We start from the raw sequence: 19,672 nt of genomic DNA on the forward strand, positions 1-19,672 counted from the left end.
GAAGTCGAGCAGAGATAAAGACACCTAGGACTGCTGAGGTGGCTGCTACGACTGGGTCACAAGACCACCGAGCATGCTCAGGTGGCTTTCTCTAGCCAAGGGAGGTAACATCATGGAGAAAACAGATCACTGGGTCAGCCTGGCAGGACCTGGCCTGGGGAAATTGAAGCTGAACCTCCTGGCTTTGGGATATAGGCTAGGGGAGAGCCTCAGTCAAGACAAAGGAATGGGGGCCCCAGAATAACAGCAAAGAGGGTAGGGGAGGTGGAGGCTATGAGGTTACAGGGCAGGCTGGAGGTCTGAGGGATGGGGATCATGAAGGCAGTGGAGTAGTGAGGATAGTAGCCTTCTAGTGAGCAGCCCAGGCTGACAGGTGGCTAGCCATGGAGTGGTCTGAGGGGAGGAGGAGGCCTTGGGCAGTTCAGGGACAGGGAGGACACAACTTTCATTGACAATCTGCCTGGAAGGAGAAAAAGCAAAGAGGAAGACTATGGTCTAGAAGCCAAAGGAAGATAGGAAGGAAGAGTGTCCCAGAAGTCAGCCACAGCCAGGAAGGAGAGTCGGAGGAGGGCGTTCCCTGAGGGTCCTGCTTGAGCTTGCACAGTGGGCAGGAACGGGGAGTCCAGAGGCCTCGTCACCCCAGCACAAGCTCCTTTTCGTCTCCACTGTAGAGTCTGGGGAATAGAGGCTCTCCCTGCCACTTGTTTCCATACCTAGGAGCAATGCTCACTGCGGGGAATTGCCTCATGCTCGGAGAACACTGCTTGTTATTCCTGTATACAAAAAGCCAAAAGAAAAAAGTGAAGCCAAAGTGTACATTCTTTATCATCTAATTTTTTTTTTAACTGAAAGGAAGTTGCAGAACCACTCCTGGATCTGAAGGAAGGAATAGACCAGTTGGAGAACAATAAGACCTTGGGCTTTATCCTGTCTACTCTCTTAGCTATTGGGAACTTTCTAAATGGAACTAATGTAAGTCTTCCCCATCCCTCATCCTGAGGCACCCCTTGTCACAAAATCCCTGCCCATCAATCGCTGATGAATGTTGTACCTCAGGTTCCCCAAAGCACCGAACAACTGACTTTTGTGTCTTCTTGCTGAAAATCTAAAAGGAATTCTGTTCTTAAAGTATCAGGGCCTTTTTATTTCAACCTGTGTCTTGCTACAAAGAAGAAAACAGAAAAAAAACACAAACACTATTCTTTGTGAAGTGTAACTACTCTCAAATTTGACATTGGACAACTTCTACCCCATTTTTTTCTGAGCTTATCACTCAAATATTCATGCTTATATGCATTTTGATGCTTAAAGAGAAACAACTTTTCGAAAAAACCTTTTTTAAGTTCTGGGGTATATGTACAGGATGTGCAGGTTTGTTACATAGGTAAATGTGTGCCCTAGTAGTTTGCCGCATCTCTCAACCCATCACCTAAGTATTAAGCCCGGCATGCATTAGCTATTAAGAAAAGCAACTTTTTCAAATTGGTCCAGGTTTAGCCAGGAAGTAGACAACAGACAAAGGGAGGAAGAAGTCAATATGCAGATGTCAGAGCCCAGTCCCACAGCACCCTGATTTAGGGGTGAACCCTGGGACGTGGCTCATGGCTGTGGTGGGAAAGGGCCAGAGGCTCCCTCATTCTCACTGTGGCTGGCCCATGTGTGATCGATCAGCCATGGATCATGGAGTGTGTGGCCTGAGGAGCTTCAGCCACAGAGAAGCTGAACGTTGGGCTACTGCAGCTGGGAATCAATTATAACCATCTGTGCTATTATCTAAGAGCCTGTGTGAAACTTGTCTTTTATTGATGTTTGTGCAACAGGCCAAAGCGTTTGAGTTAAGCTACCTCGAGAAGGTTCCAGAAGTCAAAGACACAGTGCACAAGCAGTCGCTTCTCCACCATGTGTGCACCATGGTGGTGGAAAACTTCCCAGACAGCTCCGATCTGTACTCGGAGATCGGGGCCATCACCAGGTCAGCCAAGGTAGGTTCACAGACACAAGGAGTGGGCCTGGTCTTGCTGCAGCCACGGGGTCTTTATCAGTTGTCCTCGAGGATCATGTGCCCTATTAAGTAAAATGCCCAAGTGCTGCCTGCATTCCCTGCTCTGGAGTTTGTGAATATGATTTGTTTCATGGCATTGCTAATGAACTTTTTCCTATCTCTGGTTTTCGGTCAGATTCTTTCCTACTGAGGTATGCAAGGCAAGCCTGCCATCCCATTCCTAAACCCTGTGTCCTCTGTTGAGCAGTGTTACTCACCAGGCTGGATTCTCCAGAACACTCAAACAGCACACTTTGTCTTAGGTGGGCAACCATGTCAAAAATATGGAATTTGGCTCTTCATAAGGATCTTGCAGTGAGGTGTGGGGCCAGAAAACAGGGTCCTCCCAGCCCCTGCTTCCCACAGATCAGCTGTCCCTATGATCTTGCCCAGAGGAAACATTTTTATAGGCCTATAAACAGTATATGGCCTTGGCCCTCAGCTGCAAGCTCTTAAAGCAAGTGCAGAATTAATATCTTCACGAGCGTATGCTTCATTAGAAAAGAGACAGTCGCAGTATGTGGACACCCAGCTGCCTCTAGTGCAGGGGGTCACTGAGGCTGACCAACTCCTGGAGGGATCCCAAACACACCAGAACTAGGAGATGTGAAGGTCTTGGGATTACAGGAAATGGGCTAGGGGAGGAGGCAGGGGTGGAAGACACCCTTAAATAGAGCACAGGAGCCAGGCCAGGGTGGAGGAACGTTCTAGAAATACCTGTAGCTGGAACATGAGAGCTGGAAGTGCTGGGGTGTGTTGGCATCTGGCATGAGAGGAAGAGAGAAAGTGGTGGGCAGAGGTCGGGAAGGATGTGGGGTGGCTGCTGAGGACTGCTTCAAGGCGCCCTTCCTGTCTGCCTTCTGCCAAAGCCCTGGCTGGTGGGTACCTGGTGGCCAAGAGCCTGTGGCTCCTCCACCTACCTCTAGAGCCACAGGCTGGCCTCTGCCAGGTGCACAGAACAGGGGACCCTGAACTAGCCTATCAGAATTTTTTTCTAAGCCTCATTGTATCATGAGAAAGCCAAGCCTTTCCTATCTGGACTCTGGATTCCTTTGATTTCAGACAAATCATTTTCCTCAAAGTGCCACGAACTCCTGCATACCCGAATCCCAGAGCTCTGCCTAAACTCACTCACTCTTTGATGCATTAGCATCAGGAAGGCCAGTACATATGGGATCTTGCATTCCTCCCTGCCTCACGCCAGACATTACACTGCGTGTCTTCATGCTGTTGGTGCCACAGATCCTCTCACAAAATTCACCTTTCCGGGCTTGTTCCCCACCATTGTCCTTCTAAGGGTGGGCCTGGAGGTCTGAGGTCACTCCAGCAAGTCTCCTGTGGGCGTTCAGCAGGCCCTGCTCCTTGCCTCTGTCAGTGGCCCCTAGGCATCAAGGCTTACCTCCACGCCCCTAATCACCTCCACTCACCTCCCGCTCAGCCCCTCCCCGCTGCACCCTCCTCGCACCTCCTACTCACCTGCCCAACACCCTCCACGTACCTCCTGCTTACCCCATTCTGCACCCACCACACACCTCCCACTCACCCCACCCTGCACCCTCGGCACACCTCCCACTCACTCCCGCAACACCCTTCATTCACCTTCCACGCACACCCCCAACCCCCCCACCCTCCACGCACCTCCTGCTTACCCCTGCAGCACCCTCCTGGCACCTCCCACTCACGCCCCCATGCAGTGACTTTTGCTTGCTGGACCTAGCCTTTCTCACCTTAACTACTTTCCATCCACCTCAATCCCCTCCCTTCAGCTTACCACTTATTTATCTGTTTCTTCCTCCTCTACTGTCCTTCTCGGTTTCTTTTCTCCATCCCTCTGTTGAATGTGGCCTTTTGATATCTTTTTTTCATGACTAACAACTCTCTGGTTTATGTAATTTTTAGTTTGGAAATTCTGTAAAATCATCACCTTCGAAAACCTCATCTCAGGCTGCTTTGGCAATCCCTCCAGTCTGCAGGTCCCTGAATACACAGCCAGTGCTTTGTCACATCTGTCCCTTGCATGTGTGATATGCGTCTGTGGCAACCCTGACACCCACATACAAGCACACACACAGGCCTGGTAGGGGGTGTGTGTCCTTCAGAGTTTGGGGATCACCTGTGTGTATAGTCAGCCTCCTTGAGAACAGGGAGTTGTCTCATTCAGCATTTGTGTTTATGTTCAATGCCTGGCTTAGAGACTGGTGGGAAGGTGAGTAAAACAACTTGTCACTCACATTATAAAGGAGATCATCACAAAGAGAAGCTGGCTCATTAGTTGGTCCCCAGCATTGCAGAGCCATTCTCATAGGACTAGGGTGCATTTCTCAACTTTAAGAGAAATATCATATCTGAAGAATAAGAGTGCTCTGAGAGATCGATCCAAGATGGCCGACCACTAACAGCTCAGGAGTGTAGCTCCCAGTGAAAGCTCAGAGAACGAGACGACGCCACATCATTAGACGAATTTTCATCACTCACCGATTAGCCAATTCCCAGTGGAGGAGCCCCACGGGTCGCCAGCACAACTCTTGTGGCCGCCGCAGTGGTTTTGCCAGCATCTCGGCACAGCAGCTCTTCATGCAGAGCCAACGGGACTGCTTCCCCTACTGACTGGAGTTTGGAGCTCCAGGAAGTCAGAGCCGCTTGTTGCGGACTCAAGAGGGAAGCCAGACCAGAGATTCCCGGGCAGAAGAGCACCATCAGTCTTATCGCTGCTATTTAGGCCGCCACAGTGGGTTGCTCGGATCCCAGCACTGGGAATCAATAAGTTGGACGTCGACTCAGAAACCTAATTAGAAAGGCTGTTCATCTACAATGAAGGGAAAAAAACAGCCTAAGAAGGCCGAGTATACTCAAAATCAGAACCCATCAGCAACGGAACAAGCCCTGATGGAAGAGGACTCATCAGCAACGGAACAAGCCCTGATGGAAAAGGACTGTGTTCCATTATCTGAAGTAGGCTTTAAAAGGTGGATGATAAGAAACTTCTGGGAGTTAAAGGAACTCGTTCTAACCCAATGTAAAGAAACTAACAACTTGGAAAAAAGGTTAGATGAAATGTTGAAAAGAATAGACCATATAGAGAGGAATACAAATGAACTTATGGAGTTGAAAAATACAACACGAGAACTTACTGAAATATGTACAAGCTTAAACAGCCGAATGGATCAAGCAGAAGAAAGGGTATCAGAGGTCAAAGACCAACTTAATGAAACAAAACGACAAGACAAGAATAGAGAAAAAAAGGATAAAAAGGAATGAGCAAAGTCTCCAAGCAATATGGGACTATGTGAAAAGACCTAATATACGCTTGATTGGTGTACCTGAATGTGAGGGAGAGAATGAAGTCAAGCTGGAAAATACTCTCCAGGACATTATCCAGGAAAATTTTCCTAATTTAGCAAAGCAGGACACTATTCAACCCCAGAAAATACAGAGAACACCACAAAGATATTCCTCAAGAAGACCAACCCCAAGGCACATAATTGTTAGATTCACCAAGATCGAAATGAAGGAGAAAATATTAAGGGCAGCCAGAGAGAAAGATCAAGTTACCCATAAAGGTAAGCCTATTAGGCTTACAGCAGATCTCTCAACGGAAACCCTACAAGCTAGAAGAGAGTGGGGGCCAATATTCAATATACTTAATCAACAGAACTTTCAGCCCAGAATTTCATATCCTGCCAATTTAAGCTTTACATTTGAAGGAAAAATAAAATCTTTTAGGAACAAGCAAGTACTCAGAGATTTTATTACCACCAGGCCTGCTTTACAAGAACTTCTAAAAGAAGCATTATACACGGAAAGGAACAACCAGTATGACCCTTTCTAAAAATACACCAAAAAGTAAAGAGCATTAACATAAAGAAGAATTTTTATCAACGAAAGGACCAAATAGCCAGTTAATATCAAATTGCAGCAACCCTAAATTTAAATCGACCAAATCTCCCAATCAAAAGGTACAGACAAAATCTAATGGTATATCCAAAGATACACATAGACTCAAAATAAAGGGTTGGAAAAAAAAATGTACCAACCAAATGGAGAGCAAAAATAAATAAATAAGAAGCAGGAGTTGCAATTTTCACATTTGACAAAATAGATTTCAAAGCTACAAGGATACAAGGGTAAAAGGATTAATGTAATAATAAGAGATCTTAACACCCAGATACATAAGACCCATAATGAGATTTAGATTCAATGAGACAGAAAATTGATAACGATATCCGGGACTGGAACTAAGATCCAGAACAAATAAACTCAATAGAGCTCTCCATTTTAAACACACAAAATATACATTATCCACAAAATCTAACGATATATCTAAAGATATACAAAGACTCAAAACAAGGGGATGGAAAAAAACTCACCAACCAAATGGAGAGCAAAAATAAATAAAAAGCAGGAGTTGCAATTCTCACACTTAATAAAATAGATTTCAAAGCTACAAGGATGCAAGGGTAAAAGGATTAATGTAACAATAAGAGATCTTAACACCCAGATACATAAGACCCATAATGAGATTTAGATTCAACGAGACAACAAATTGATAACGATATCCAGGACTTGAACTCAGAGCCAGAACAAATAAACACAATAGAGGTCTCCATTTTAAACACATAAAATATGCATTAACCACTTTAAACACTCAAAATATTGATCGGCCATTATTGAAACCCATTTTAGGAATGAAGTAATATTCCTTTTTCCCTCTTTTCTTTTTTTCCCCTTCTTTTTCTCTTTTTCCCTCAAAAAAAAAAAAAAAAAAAGAGTGCTCTGAAAAAATTTATGAGACATCTACTCAGTTCATCTTGTACTAGGGTTCCTTGATATGTTTTAATTTACAGTTCCCAAAGATTTATTTCCAAATATGGCCAAAAAAGGTGACACATGTATTGGGTTCATTTAGAGAATACTTTTATCACTAAATAAGGTGATGTCAAGATAATGACAAATACACATGTAAATAATTTTTAGGCTGTAAATATGTTTGTATTTCAAGATGTGAATTTGGGTTTGATGTTTGTTACTTCCCAGAGGCAGTTTGGTCTCCCAGCTCAGGTTGGTGTCCGGTGGTTTCAGTGTGTTTGCAGTGTTCTCGCTCTGATTTTCAGGTTGACTTTGATCAACTTCAGGATAATTTATGTCAGATGGAAAGAAGATGCAAAGCTTCATGGGATCACCTCAAGGCAATTGCAAAACATGAAATGAAGCCAGTTTTAAAACAACGGATGTCAGAGTTCCTGAAAGACTGTGCAGAGCGAATTATAATTTTAAAGATTGTCCATAGAAGGATAATCAACAGGTAAGTGGATTGGGAACTTCTAAAAACATCAATACAATGGCATTTTGAAAATATACTGCAATTAAGAGCTGAAGGTTAAATTTACAGGTTTTTGGTACATTCTTGGTACGTAGCAATTACAGTGATGATGCAAATGTTTAACAGTTTCATGGATACTTAATTATTCTTACACAATCATATAATGCCATCAAACCTCACAGCTGGAAGGAGTGTCAGAAATAATTTCATCAAAAATCCTACCTATAAGGAATTGCACCTGTAAGATTCCTAACAAATTGAACCCTGCATCTCTAGATCTGCTGGAAGAATTTCACCTATAGAGAGGGCACTCCCTTGCACGGCAGCTCTCTGTTAGAAAAGTTCCTCCTTTACCTGACCTGCAGCTGGTCTTTGGAGGACCTTCCGGAAATGGATCCTCCAAAAGCGGCTCTGTGTCACAGCCTACCCGAGTGAGGTCCAGGCTCCAACACAGCACTGTCGTCTGAACCAGCTCTCCCCAGAGTCACAGGATCCAAGAGAACCCTGGAGACACTGGTTACCTTATAGCTGGTAACCAGAGGGATCATTTTAGTCATGCAAATTAGCCTAAATACTTATATAAGTATATCCAATCTTCCCTCCAGGTTTGTTACATAGGTAAATTCTTGTTATGGGGGTTTGTTGTGCAGATTAATTCACCCAGGTATTAAGCCCACTATCCAAGAGTTATCTTTTCTGCTCCTCTCCCTTCTTCCACCCTCCACCCTCATGTAGACCCCAGTGACCTTGTTTTTCCCACAAGGAGAATGGAGTCTGGGACCCATAGCTGTCCAGGGCTGTGCCACCAGAAAGCAGTGGCAGCCGGAAGACTAGAACCTGGGTCTTCTAACTTCCCAAGCCAGGACATTTCCTGCTATGTGCTACCATTCTCTTCTCCTTTGTTACAGAACATAGTCGAGGGACCCTCACCCATTCTTCCTTCATCCCTCCCTTCCTGTCTTGCTCTTCTTTCCTCTCTCCCTTCTTTCACCTTCCTTAAGCCTATACAGAACTTTTAAAAACCTGAAACTTTTATCTGCACGTAAGCCCTCTCCCAGTTTGTGTCAGTTCTGCTTTGATAATCATACTCCCTGAGTCTTCATCCAGACCACCAAGAAAGTGGCAGTAGTTGTTAAATGTTGGACAGGACAAAAATAAGGAGCAGAATCTTCTCTCCAGGTTGACAACTATCCATTAATCCGTTCTTTTGGAATGTAATTGTTCAACTATAAATCTCCCTGACTGTACTCTATCTAACCTTCTGGCTGTCCTGCCTTCCTCAATGGAACTTTTAGATTTTTTCAGATTTCTTACTGAAATCAAAGAAGCAGCGAATGTGAACTGGTTTAGCTTTGTATGATGCTCCATGCTTTGTATGATGCAAGCAATTCCCAATTTAAAATACACACACATATACACACACACACACACACACACACACACAGAGAGAGGAGAGAGAGAGAACCAATTATTGTTTGGGAATGTCATGAAATTGGAGTAATTTTATGAACATCTTATGAAGCTATTGAGCCTGGTGGCATTAACCATTTTATCCCAGACAGACAAAAACTCAGTTTGGTGATATATCTATTTCTTTTTTCTTTTTCTTTTTTTCTTTTTTTTTTTTTTTTTTTTTGAGACAGAGTCTCACTCCATCACCAGGCACCAAGCTGTAGTGCAGTGGCGCGATCTCGGCTCACTGCAACCTCCACCTCAGGTTCAAGCAATTCTCCTGCCTCAGCCTCCTGAGTAGCTGGGACTATAGGCACGCGCCACCACGCCCAGCTAATTTTTTTGTATTTTAGTAGAGATGGGGTTTCACCATGTTGGCCAGGATAGTCTCGATATCTTGACCTCGTGATCCATCCACCTCAGCCTCCCAAGATATGTCTATTTTTTAAGCTATAAAGTATTTGCTCTGATTGTCCCATTCTCCTTGGTAAGCTGGTCACCAGGATGATGGCTGCTCCTACCTCACCTGTCCACTTCTCACCGGGGAAGACCAGCAGGAACCAGAAGTTCACTGTGGTTTTGGTGTGGGTAGTGAAAGGGGCTAAAGGGAAGTGGCCAATCCAAAGTATCTAAACCATAGAATCCTGGATTCAAATGAAGTCTTTAGCCGAAGCCCTGTATGTAGTACTGATTAAAGCAGAACTATCTTGTTGAAGCTGAGATGGAGGACTGGGAGCCCAAGGGCTGTGCCTTACTTTTCCTTCCCCCTCCCATCAACAGTCCTCAGGATCATAGCTGTGATTTTTTTTTTTTTACTTAACACATTGGGAAATTGAGGCACAGAACGAGGAACCCTATTTCAGGGCCTTATAGCTGATAACCAGTGGGATCTTTTAGTCATGCAAATTATCCTAAATACTTACATTTTTACTTTAGATCAAAAAGTTTCAATTAGCTGTTTCTGTAGGCAAAACCTAGTTTTTGAAACTGTTTCTTGGCTAAGAAAATTTTGTTTTGGATGTTCAAACCTGCATTTATTTTAACTTTTATTTTAGGTTCAGGGGTACATGTGAAGGTTTGTTACATAGGTAAACTCGTGTTATGGGGGTTTGTTGTACAGATTAATTCATCACCCAGGTATTAAGCCTGCTAGCCAATAGTTATCTTTTCTGCTCCTCTCCCTCCTCCCACCCTCCACCCTCATATAGACCCCAGTGTCTGTTGTTTCCTTCTTTGTGTTCATAAGTTCTCATCCTTTAGCTCCCATTTATAAGCAAGAACATGCAGCATTTGGTTCTCTGTTCCTGTGTTGGTTTGATAAGTATAATGGCCTCTAGCTCCAGCTATGTTCCCACAAAAGACATGATCTTGTTCTTTCTTATGGATGCATAGTGTTTCGTGTGTATATGTACCACATTTTTTTAATCCACTCTGTTATTGATGGGCATTGAGGTTGATTTCATGTCTTTGCTATTGTGATTAGTGTTAACAATGAACATTCGTGTGCATGTGTTTTTCTGGTAGAATGATTTATATACCTCTGGATGTATACCCAGTAATGGGATTGCTGGGTTGAATGGAAGTTCTGTCTTTGAAGAATCACCATACTGCTTTCCACAATGGTTGAGCTAATTTATACTCCTTCCAACAGTGTATGTGTTTCTTTTTCTCTACAACCTCACCGCATCTGTTATTTTTTGAGTTTTTAATAATTAACCATTTTGACTGGTGTAGGATGGTATCTCATTGTGGTTTAGATTTGCATTTCTTTAATGATCAGTGATGTTGAGCTTTTTTTCATATTGTTGTTGGCCACATGTATGTCTTCTTTTAAAAAGTGTCTATTTATGTCCCTTGCCCACTTTTAATGTGGGTGTTTATTTTTCTCTTGTAAATTTAAGTTCCTTAAAGATGGTGGACATCGGATCTTTGTCACATGCATAGTGTGCAGAAATTTTCTCCCACTCTATAGGTTGTCTGTTTGCTCTGTTGATAGTTTCTTTTAGCGTGCAGAACCTCTTTAATTAGGTCCCATTTGCCAGTTTTTGCTTATGTTGCGATTGCTTTTGGTGTCTTTGTCATGAAATCTTTGCCTGTTCCTATGTCCAGGATGGTATTGCCTAGGTTGTCTTTCAGGGTTTTCATAGTTTTGGGTTTTACATTTAAGTTTTTACCCTGTCTAGAGTTGACTTTTGTATGTGGTGTAAGGAAGGGGTCCAGTCTTCAGCATTTGGCTAGCCAGTTACCCCAGCACCATTTACTGAATTGAGTCTTTTCCCCATTGCTTGTGTTTGTCGGCTTTGTCATAGATCAGATGGTCATCAGTGTGCGACCTTATTTCTGGGCTTTTTATTCTGTTCCGTCGGTCTATGTCTCTGTTTTTGTACTAGTACCATGCTGTCGCAGGTACTGTAGCCCTGTTGTGTAAAGTCAGGTAGCATGATGCCTCCAGCTTTGTTCTTGCTTACAATTGCCTTGGTAATTCAGGCTCTTTTTTTCTTCCATATGAATTTGAAAACAGTTTTTCTAGTTCTGTGAAGACTGTCTTTGGTAGATTGATAGGAATAGCATTGAATATGTAAACTGCCTTGGGCAGTATGGCCTTTTTAATGATATTGATTCTTCCAATTCATGAGCATGGGATATTTTCCATTTGTTTGTGTCATCTGATTTCTTTGAGAAGTATTTTCTCATTATGGAGATCTTTCAACTCCCTGGTTAGCTGTATTCCTAGGTGTCTTATTCTTTTTGTGGCAATTGTGCATGAGATTGCCTTTCTGATTTGGCTCTCAGCTTGACTGTTGTTGGTGTATAGGAAAGCTAGTGATTTTTGTACATTGATTTTGCATCCTGGAACTTTGATGAAGTTATCAGATGAAGGACTTGAGACAATGGAGTCTTCTAGATATAGAATTACGTCATCTGCAAACAAAGATAGTTTGACTTTCTCTCTTCCTGTTTGAATGCCCTTTATTTATTTCTCTTGACTGATTTCCCTGACCAGAATTTCCAACATTATGTTGAATAGAAGTGATAAGAAAGGGCATCCTTGTCTTGTGCTGGTTTTCAAGGGGAATGCTTCCAGCTTTTGCCTATTTAGTATGACATTAGCTGTGGATTTGTCATAGATGGCTCTTACTATATTTTGAGGTATGTTCCTCCAATACCTAATTCATTGAGTGTTTTTAACATGAAGGGTGTTGAATTTTATTGAAAGCCTTTGCTGTGTCTATTGAGATAATCTTATTATTTTGTCTTTGATTCTTAAATGTGATATTAACCTTTCCTTTTATCCTATTGTACTCTCTGGTTGTACAGACCCACCCACTCACTCCTATAGATCCATTAAGCTACAGTTGCACTGCAAAAGGCATGGAGAGGGACTGGGGAGAGGAAGAGAAGAAAGCTATATTAGTCCATTCTCATGTTGCTATTACAGACATATCTGAGACTGGGTAATTTATAAAGGAATGAGTGTTAATTGACTCACAGTTCTGCATGGCTGAAGAGGCCTCAGGAAACTTACAATCACAGTGGAAGGGGAAGTCAACATGTCCTTCTTCACATAATATCAGCAAGAAGTGCTGAGGAAAGGGGGGAAGCCCTTATGAAACCATCAGATCTCATGAGAACTCACTATACAAGAACAGAATGGGAGAAACTGCCCCTATGATTCAATTCTCTCCACCTGATCCCTAAATGACACATGGGGATTATGGGAACTATAATTCAAGATGAGATTTGGGTGAAGACAAAGCCAAATTATATCAAAAGTTTTCCTGGGAAACCTAGCAAACTACAGCAATGGACTGGCATTCCAGCAGGGGAGAGAAGCAGAAGACAAACACCAAGACTGGTGTGCCATTGGCCAAAGTCCACCCCTCCCCATTCTGGGCCAGACCCACTTCTCAGTGGCAGGCTTGAGTCAGAGGCAGATGATAGAACCAATCAAGAATGTTTGACTTGTGCTTTGAAGTATGGTTAGGGAGGCCAGCCTGCCCACAACCACAAGATCTTCCTATCATGTATTCTAAAAGTTACAAACTCAACTGACAAAAATTCCTTAAAAGTTTTACTGCCTCAAAGTTTGGATTCCCTGTGTATCAAAAAACAATGCTCTAGAAAGTGTAGGATAAGAAATCTTGGGTTGTACATATAAAATAGGACCCAGAAAGTTGAATATTAGAAGGAAGTGAAGTGGTTAGCTAACTGTGGGCTGATGGATTCTCCCCTCCAATCTTCCTGAGTACAGATCTTGAATAGTTGTTATATTATATTATGCTATCCTATCCTAATATCATATATTATATCTAATATATAATGTCAGGTGGTAATAAGGGCTAGGAAGAGGTATTAAGAGTATAAATGGCTAGGTCGTGACTACAAGGTGCTGTTTTACACAGGATGGTCAAGGAAGGCTTCTTAGAGGAGGTGGTATTTGGCAGAAATCTGAGATGAGTGAGAGCCATCCATGCAGCTGTCAGTGGGGAAAATGTTCTAAACATGGGGAACAACTGGTACTGGACAGCTTGTCAGGCCTGTGGTCCTCCCCTGTGGAGTGGCCTCCTCACCCCTCCCGAAGGCCCAGCAGGCTCTCTGCTCCTCAGCCTCTTTGTCCCTCCAGGGCTCCTGTACACCACACACAGTGTCTGGGGCCCTGAGATGGGCTTATTCAAGGAACAACCAGGAGTCCAGTGTAGCTGGAGTCATGAGAGATGAAGTCAGAGAGGTGATGGGGCCAGTTGCCCAGGGCCTTATTTGGAAATGCTGTTTTTAGTTTATCCATGCATCTGTCCATGGACATTTGGGTTGTTTCCACTTTCAGCTGTTATGAATAATGCTCCTATGAACTTTTGTGTAGAAGGTTTTGTGTGTGCAGATATTTTCATTTCTATTTATGCAAAGGAGAAAAATTGCTAAGTTATATAATAACTCTGTGTTTATCTTTTTGAAGAACTGCCAGATCATTTTCTACAGCTGCTAAACCGTTTTATGTCCCCACCAGCACTGTAGCAAAGGTTCAGTTTCTCCACGTTCTTGCCAACATTCATTCTTGCCTTTCTCTTTTATTACGGCCATCCTGGTCATGGCGTCTCCCTGTGGTTCTGATTTGCATTCCTTGATGATTCTGAGCATCTTCTCATGTATCTCTTGGCTGTATGTATGTCTTTTTAGGGGAAGTGTCTATTCAAATCCTTTGTCCATTTTTTACTTGTCTTTTAATGTTGAGTTGTAAGATTCCTTTATATATTCTGACACAGTTCCATTATTAGGCACAGGACTTGCAAATCTTTTCTCTAATCTCCTGGATTATCTTTTTGGTCTTGATAATATCCTTTGAAGCCAAAGGTTTTCAATTTTAATGTAGTCCAGTTTATCTACTTTGGTCGCTTATGCTTTGGGTATCATATCTAAAAATGTTAATTCAAAGTCATGAAGATTTCTAGGTTGTTTTCTTCTAAGAGTTAGGTAGTTTTGATTAGCATGTTTAGGCCCTTTTACTTTAAATACAAACTTATGTTTACATCATGATTGTTCTCAGAAAGAGTAAGCTAGTGTCCTTTATTTTTTAAAAATCCATATTCAAACTGAACAAGTAGAGTAATAAAATTTTTTTGTCTATAAATAGTGGTACATTTATATAATGTGGTTTGTTCCATGTAAAGATTTCCCTCTGCCTCCCACTGTGTGTTCTTTCTCGTTTCCTGATAACTAAAATTGGGTACTTTCTTGCTCATGTAATTTCTTTTACAACATTTTAAATAATGTCTAAAAATTTTTATTTACAAATTAAATAGGTAAAATAAATTTATTTTCTGCTTATTTGGTGTTTCCTAATTAAACTAAGATTATATGTAATATTGCAAGAAAACGTTTCAAAATATTTACTCAGAAAACAGCATCTGTTTACAAACTATAGATTAACAGGTTATTCATAATATGTTCATATCTATCTTGAGTATTCATTCAAAAAATTTCTAAGCCATATTTCTTTATTCCTATTCAGTTCTCATATAATCTAAAAATGGCGCAGTATTTTTCTAAAATACTACTTTGACATTTTTCTTACAAAAGTTTTACATATACGTTTTAGAAAAATGTTAGAACATAGATAAGCAAAGTGAAAAAGTAACCTGCTGAAGTACTACCTCCTAGATATTAACCTCCATCAGTGGGAAAGTGAGTTGAGCCTCTGTTTGCATTTTCACTTGAGAAGACTCTTTAAATTCCAAAGCCCCAGGAATGAAGGACAGTGTCTTCTTACTGAGAGTGTGGCTCATGGGTTTCTTTTTATTATTATTATTTATTTTAAGTTCTGACATTGGTTCCTTACTGAGAGATTGTGAACAAGTAATTTTGTTCTGTAAAACTGAAGTCACTGCCATTACTGTTTTTCCCTTGCAGATTCCACTCCTTTTTACTCTTTATGGGTCATCCACCTTACGCAATTCGGGAAGTGAACATAAACAAATTCTGCAGGATCATTAGTGAATTTGCACTAGAGTATCGCACAACCAGGGAAAGGGTTTTGCAGCAGAAACAGAAACGGGCCAACCACAGAGAGAGAAATAAGACCAGAGGGAAGATGATCACCGATGTAAGTTTCACACAGTTCCGCTCCTGTGTCATTCATTTTTAAAATAAGATCAATCAGAAATTCTCCCCACAGTTAGGAAGCTGTGCTTTTTTTCATTTTCTGACTATTGAAAAAAATTCCCTTTTTAAAAAAGTGCTCTTAAAGTACTCCTCCACCATTTCCATGAAAATCTGCTATGTAACAAACAAGGACCTAGGTGATGTAAAGTTAAGAACGTATGGCCAGAAGAGGAACATGGAAGCCATTTTGGTGTGTTGCATGTGGCTGAGGACATTCAATGTTTGATTCTATTTTTGTCCTCTATGATGTGGGTAAATTTGGAAGAAGACAAGAAAAATATAAAAGATAATGCCACGTATCATAGAAAGACAAATGTACTGATTGGGGAATTGATTCCGTTTTTTAGTCATCATAATGGTTCTGTATACCCAGCCAGTTGACAAATCGACCACACATTTCAGGCATCTGAATAAACTGATGTGATTGCTCAAAGATATAATCTAATGGCTTCTCAGCTGTCCCTTGAATCACAGGACATCAGGGTGGAAAGAAATCTCAGGGAACAGTGAATCCAGTGAGAGTTTCCCTAGAGCACCTTGGGGAGCCCCTGCACACTTACATGTCTCCCCTGCTTTGGGGCTCTTTCCCCCTCTCTCCTGTCTCAGCCCCAAGCCCGCCCAGGTCTTGAGAGGGCAGTGGATATTCAGATGACAGATGCTTAATAACGTGGAGGGTGAAGGGATGCATGAAGATGCCAGAGACCAACAGAGATACATAGTACAGTTTCCTTTTTCTTTTTCTTTCTTTCTTTGTTTTTTTGAGATGGAGTTTTGCTCTTGTTACCCAGGCTGGATTTCAATGGCGCGATCTTGGCTCACTGCAACCTCCGCCTCCTGGGTTCAAGCAATTCTCCTGCCTCAGCCTCCCGAGTAGCTGGGATTACAGGTGCACGCCACCATGCCCAGCTAATTTTTTTGTATTTTTAGTAGAGACGGGGTTTCACCATGTTGACCAGGATGGTCTTGATCTCTTGACCTTGTGATCCACCCGCTTTGGCCTCCCAAAGTGCTGGGATTATGGGCATGAGCCACCGCACCCGGCCTCCTTTTTCTTAATGTGCCTTTATGAAACATAAAACCCAGGCTGGTATCTCACTTACCTCATCTCTTACTGTAAGGTCAGTTCCAGGCAAAAGGCTGCAATTTTCTGGGAATCCTCCTTTAGTCACTATTTATTCTTTCTCAAACAGACTCAATGATTTTAAAGTCATCTTATTTGATATTGACAGGTCATATTTGGAACCTGTTGAAGGACTCTATAATTTTTTTTCATGGTTTGGATTGGTGCCCATGGATTCCTCCCATCCGTGCATGCGTTTGAGTAGCACTCTGACTTCTGGCAATATATAATGCTGCCAGAGGGAATGGAATGAGAAAAGGATTAAGCCACAAGGCGTGCCATCATCCGGGCAGTTACATGCTTCAACTGAACCCTAATCAGGCAGATTTTTTGCGGGGAGGAAGAAAACCAATTAGGAAGACCTTATTGAGGCTGCCCTATGTGCACAGATATATGTGTATATAGTAGGCCAAGCAGAGGACACTTGGGTGCTGCTCTCTGGAAGTCCACATTCCTCAGGATATGCCTTTACAGGGAAAGGCAGATGCATTAAATTACCAATTTTGTTGTAATTTTAAGAAACTTGGGCTAATCATTTCTCTTAATATCCACCTTTGTGTAAGCTCATTTTCTTGGAATTTTCTGAACCTTTAAGAAGTGCTCAGGTCACTTTTCTGCAGAAGGAGCCCTTCCTACAGCTCTACCCCCAACCCAAGCAGTTCTGAATTTCAGTGCCAGCAGCCTAGAGTCTTCTGTCTCCTCTCCTGAAATTTGAGTTCAGTAGGATCCTTAGCCTCTTGGAGGACAGCAACTCGGGAAGCATGTTAGGCAAGCTGTGGCCCACATTTTATTCACTGTATTATTTTTGGAAAGCCTAAAAAAGAGATTGCTTATTTTTGTGGCTATAAGACACATTGGAGGGTGAAAAATACAAGCCCAATATGTTTGTAGTTGTGTGGACACATCAAAATTTCTTGCTAAATTCTTGAGATTTTTTTTTTTTTACAGATTCTTCTAATTTTTAAATTCTGTCTTTCTCTGAAAACATTTGGCTTTCCCAATCATAAACAGAGGTGAATGTTTCTAGAGTTTGATTCAAAAATATTTAAATTTCCATTAAAATCTGGATAGTACAGGCTTGGTCAGGCTTCATTCTCAGTCTAGTCCATGTTTTTAATGGCCAAGATGGCATCATTTATGTGGAAAGATTGCCCTCTGCTGGAAGATTAGGATATTGTCCCTTAAGGAGAAATAATACAGCCTTGGATTTTTCCAACTCTGAATTATTAAGGGCTCATTGTGTGCCCAGCAGTGCCCCGGATACCAAGGAAGATAAGCTTATCTTATAAAGAAAGACAAGCTTATATCCCAAGCACATCACATGCTGGTTAAAAAATAACATATACACAATTTAAACCACTGAAAACAAAGCCATACAACAGACTTAGAATCATGGACCTCCTGAACATTGGAGCTAGAAGAAATTTTAGGGAAAACTGTTTGTAGTAAGTCACCTTGAATGTACCTGTTGAGTAAAATGAGGATGCAAGTGGTAGCATTTAGAGATAAGAGGTGTGAGGGTAGAATCTGCAGACCCCATGTCTCCTGAGTGCCTACCCTTCTTCTTCTCCCCCTGTTTCTGGGTATTTAAAAGGCTTTCTTTCTCATCATCCAGAGGTCCCCCCAGGCTAGGATCAGTGAGCAACTAAGTCCTCATCCTGTGTACAAAGCTGTTCCTAGAGCAAATGGTGACACAGACAAGGCAACACAAGGCAACTACAGCCTTTCTGCTGTCATCACACTCCTGATGTGGGCTGCGAGAACCCAGGCTGGTCCCCCAGGGCTCCCACGTTGGAAGGCAGTGGTAATCCTGGGTGATATCCATAGCCTCGCTCAACCCCAGCTTCCTCTCCTCGAGAAAAAGAATGATTATTAATGTTAGGGATGTTGAGAGGGCCAAGATTTTATATATGTAGCACCTTAAACAAGGGTGAATTGCTGGAAAAAAATCCCAACCGTACGGGTTATATAAATAAACTGTTTTTTTTTTTTTAAAGAAGAGAGTAATGGAACAGGACTGTTGTCTCTTGTCACAATGCCATTTGGGGGAGGCAGTGTAGAATGTGATGAACTGGAAGCAGATTGTCATTTTAACTTCCAAAAGTGTAGTCAATTCCCAAAACACTTTAATATGATTTGCTGACCTGGCCCTGTAACCTCATGGACACTACTAAATTAAAGGTGTGTTTAATTTACAATCAAGAGATTGACATGACATTTCACTCTAATTTATTTTAGAAAAGGGATATTTTGTTTAAAGTCACTTAAAGTCGTGTATCTAGTGTAAAGTAATTAAAACTACAGAGAGTCAGTTCAGGTGGCCACCATAAGAAACAGGTGAGATGTTGAAACAGAAGTTAATGTCATGCTCCCGAGGAAAGAGTGATATGAACAGGCTGCTGGAGCAGTTGTCCCGCTTGTCCTGGCTAGCCAGCATGTGGAAGGAATAGCTGTAGCCCAGAACTGGGACCTGGGCAGGGAGGGATCCTGCACTCCGGGTGGGATGGGAAGGCCAGTGGCTGACAGGCAGCGCCAAGCAAATGGAAACCAGTCCACTTAGAGAGGCCTTGGTGACTGTCGGACAGTGATGGGTCCATAATCACGTGGCCACCCAGGCCATATGAGACACAGAGCAGGACACTCCCAGCAGGTTGCAGAAGTGCGAGCGAGGTCTGTGGTGGTCAGGGAATTGGGTAAGCTGACTGCTAACCTCAGGGCCAGCCCCAGAAGACTGGCCCGGGGCCCCGTGAGTCCTTCCTGACTCTGGTCATGGGTGATCTTGGAGTTCACGCAAGGAGTGTTCAGATGAGGACAGGAGGGTGGGGACTGGCGGCTCCCAAGAGGATGTGTCCTGGTTGTGGTGACCAATTTATTTACTTGGAATTTTATGTGACATTGAGATAATCTCTTTGCTGACTTCTGTGCCTTCTAAGAATCCCTTCTGTCTTTTCCGTCCCGTCCTGTCCCGTCCTGTCGGGTAGACTGATGACGAGGAGGAAGTTGAGGTATGACCATTTATGAACATGAAGAATGCCACATTGACCGCCTGGTGTATGCTCTGGTCTAACCTAACATAATCAGC

General features: G+C 42.4%; 1 protein-coding gene across 48 annotated transcripts in view; it reads left to right on the forward strand.

Annotated features, from left to right (window-relative positions):
• Window positions 1-19,672, forward strand: part of FHOD3 (formin homology 2 domain containing 3) — a 508,721-nt gene that overhangs the window by 472,833 nt on the left and 16,216 nt on the right. For 24 of the 48 annotated variants that reach the window (XM_054243584.2, XM_035269718.3, XM_054243588.2 and 21 more), the window contains 5 exons: window positions 853-972; window positions 1,821-1,982; window positions 7,153-7,343; window positions 15,219-15,411; window positions 19,572-19,595. In XM_054243584.2, coding sequence (XP_054099559.2) covers window positions 853-972; window positions 1,821-1,982; window positions 7,153-7,343; window positions 15,219-15,411; window positions 19,572-19,595 — 690 coding nt within the window. The remainder of the gene's footprint in view (window positions 1-852; window positions 973-1,820; window positions 1,983-7,152; window positions 7,344-15,218; window positions 15,412-19,571; window positions 19,596-19,672) is intronic. The other 24 variants (XM_054243586.2, XM_035269720.3, XM_078347993.1 and 21 more) reach the window with 1 other exon arrangement.

This window comes from Callithrix jacchus, chromosome 13, assembly GCF_049354715.1.
Source record: "Callithrix jacchus isolate 240 chromosome 13, calJac240_pri, whole genome shotgun sequence".
Classification (NCBI taxonomy): domain Eukaryota; kingdom Metazoa; phylum Chordata; class Mammalia; order Primates; family Cebidae; genus Callithrix; species Callithrix jacchus.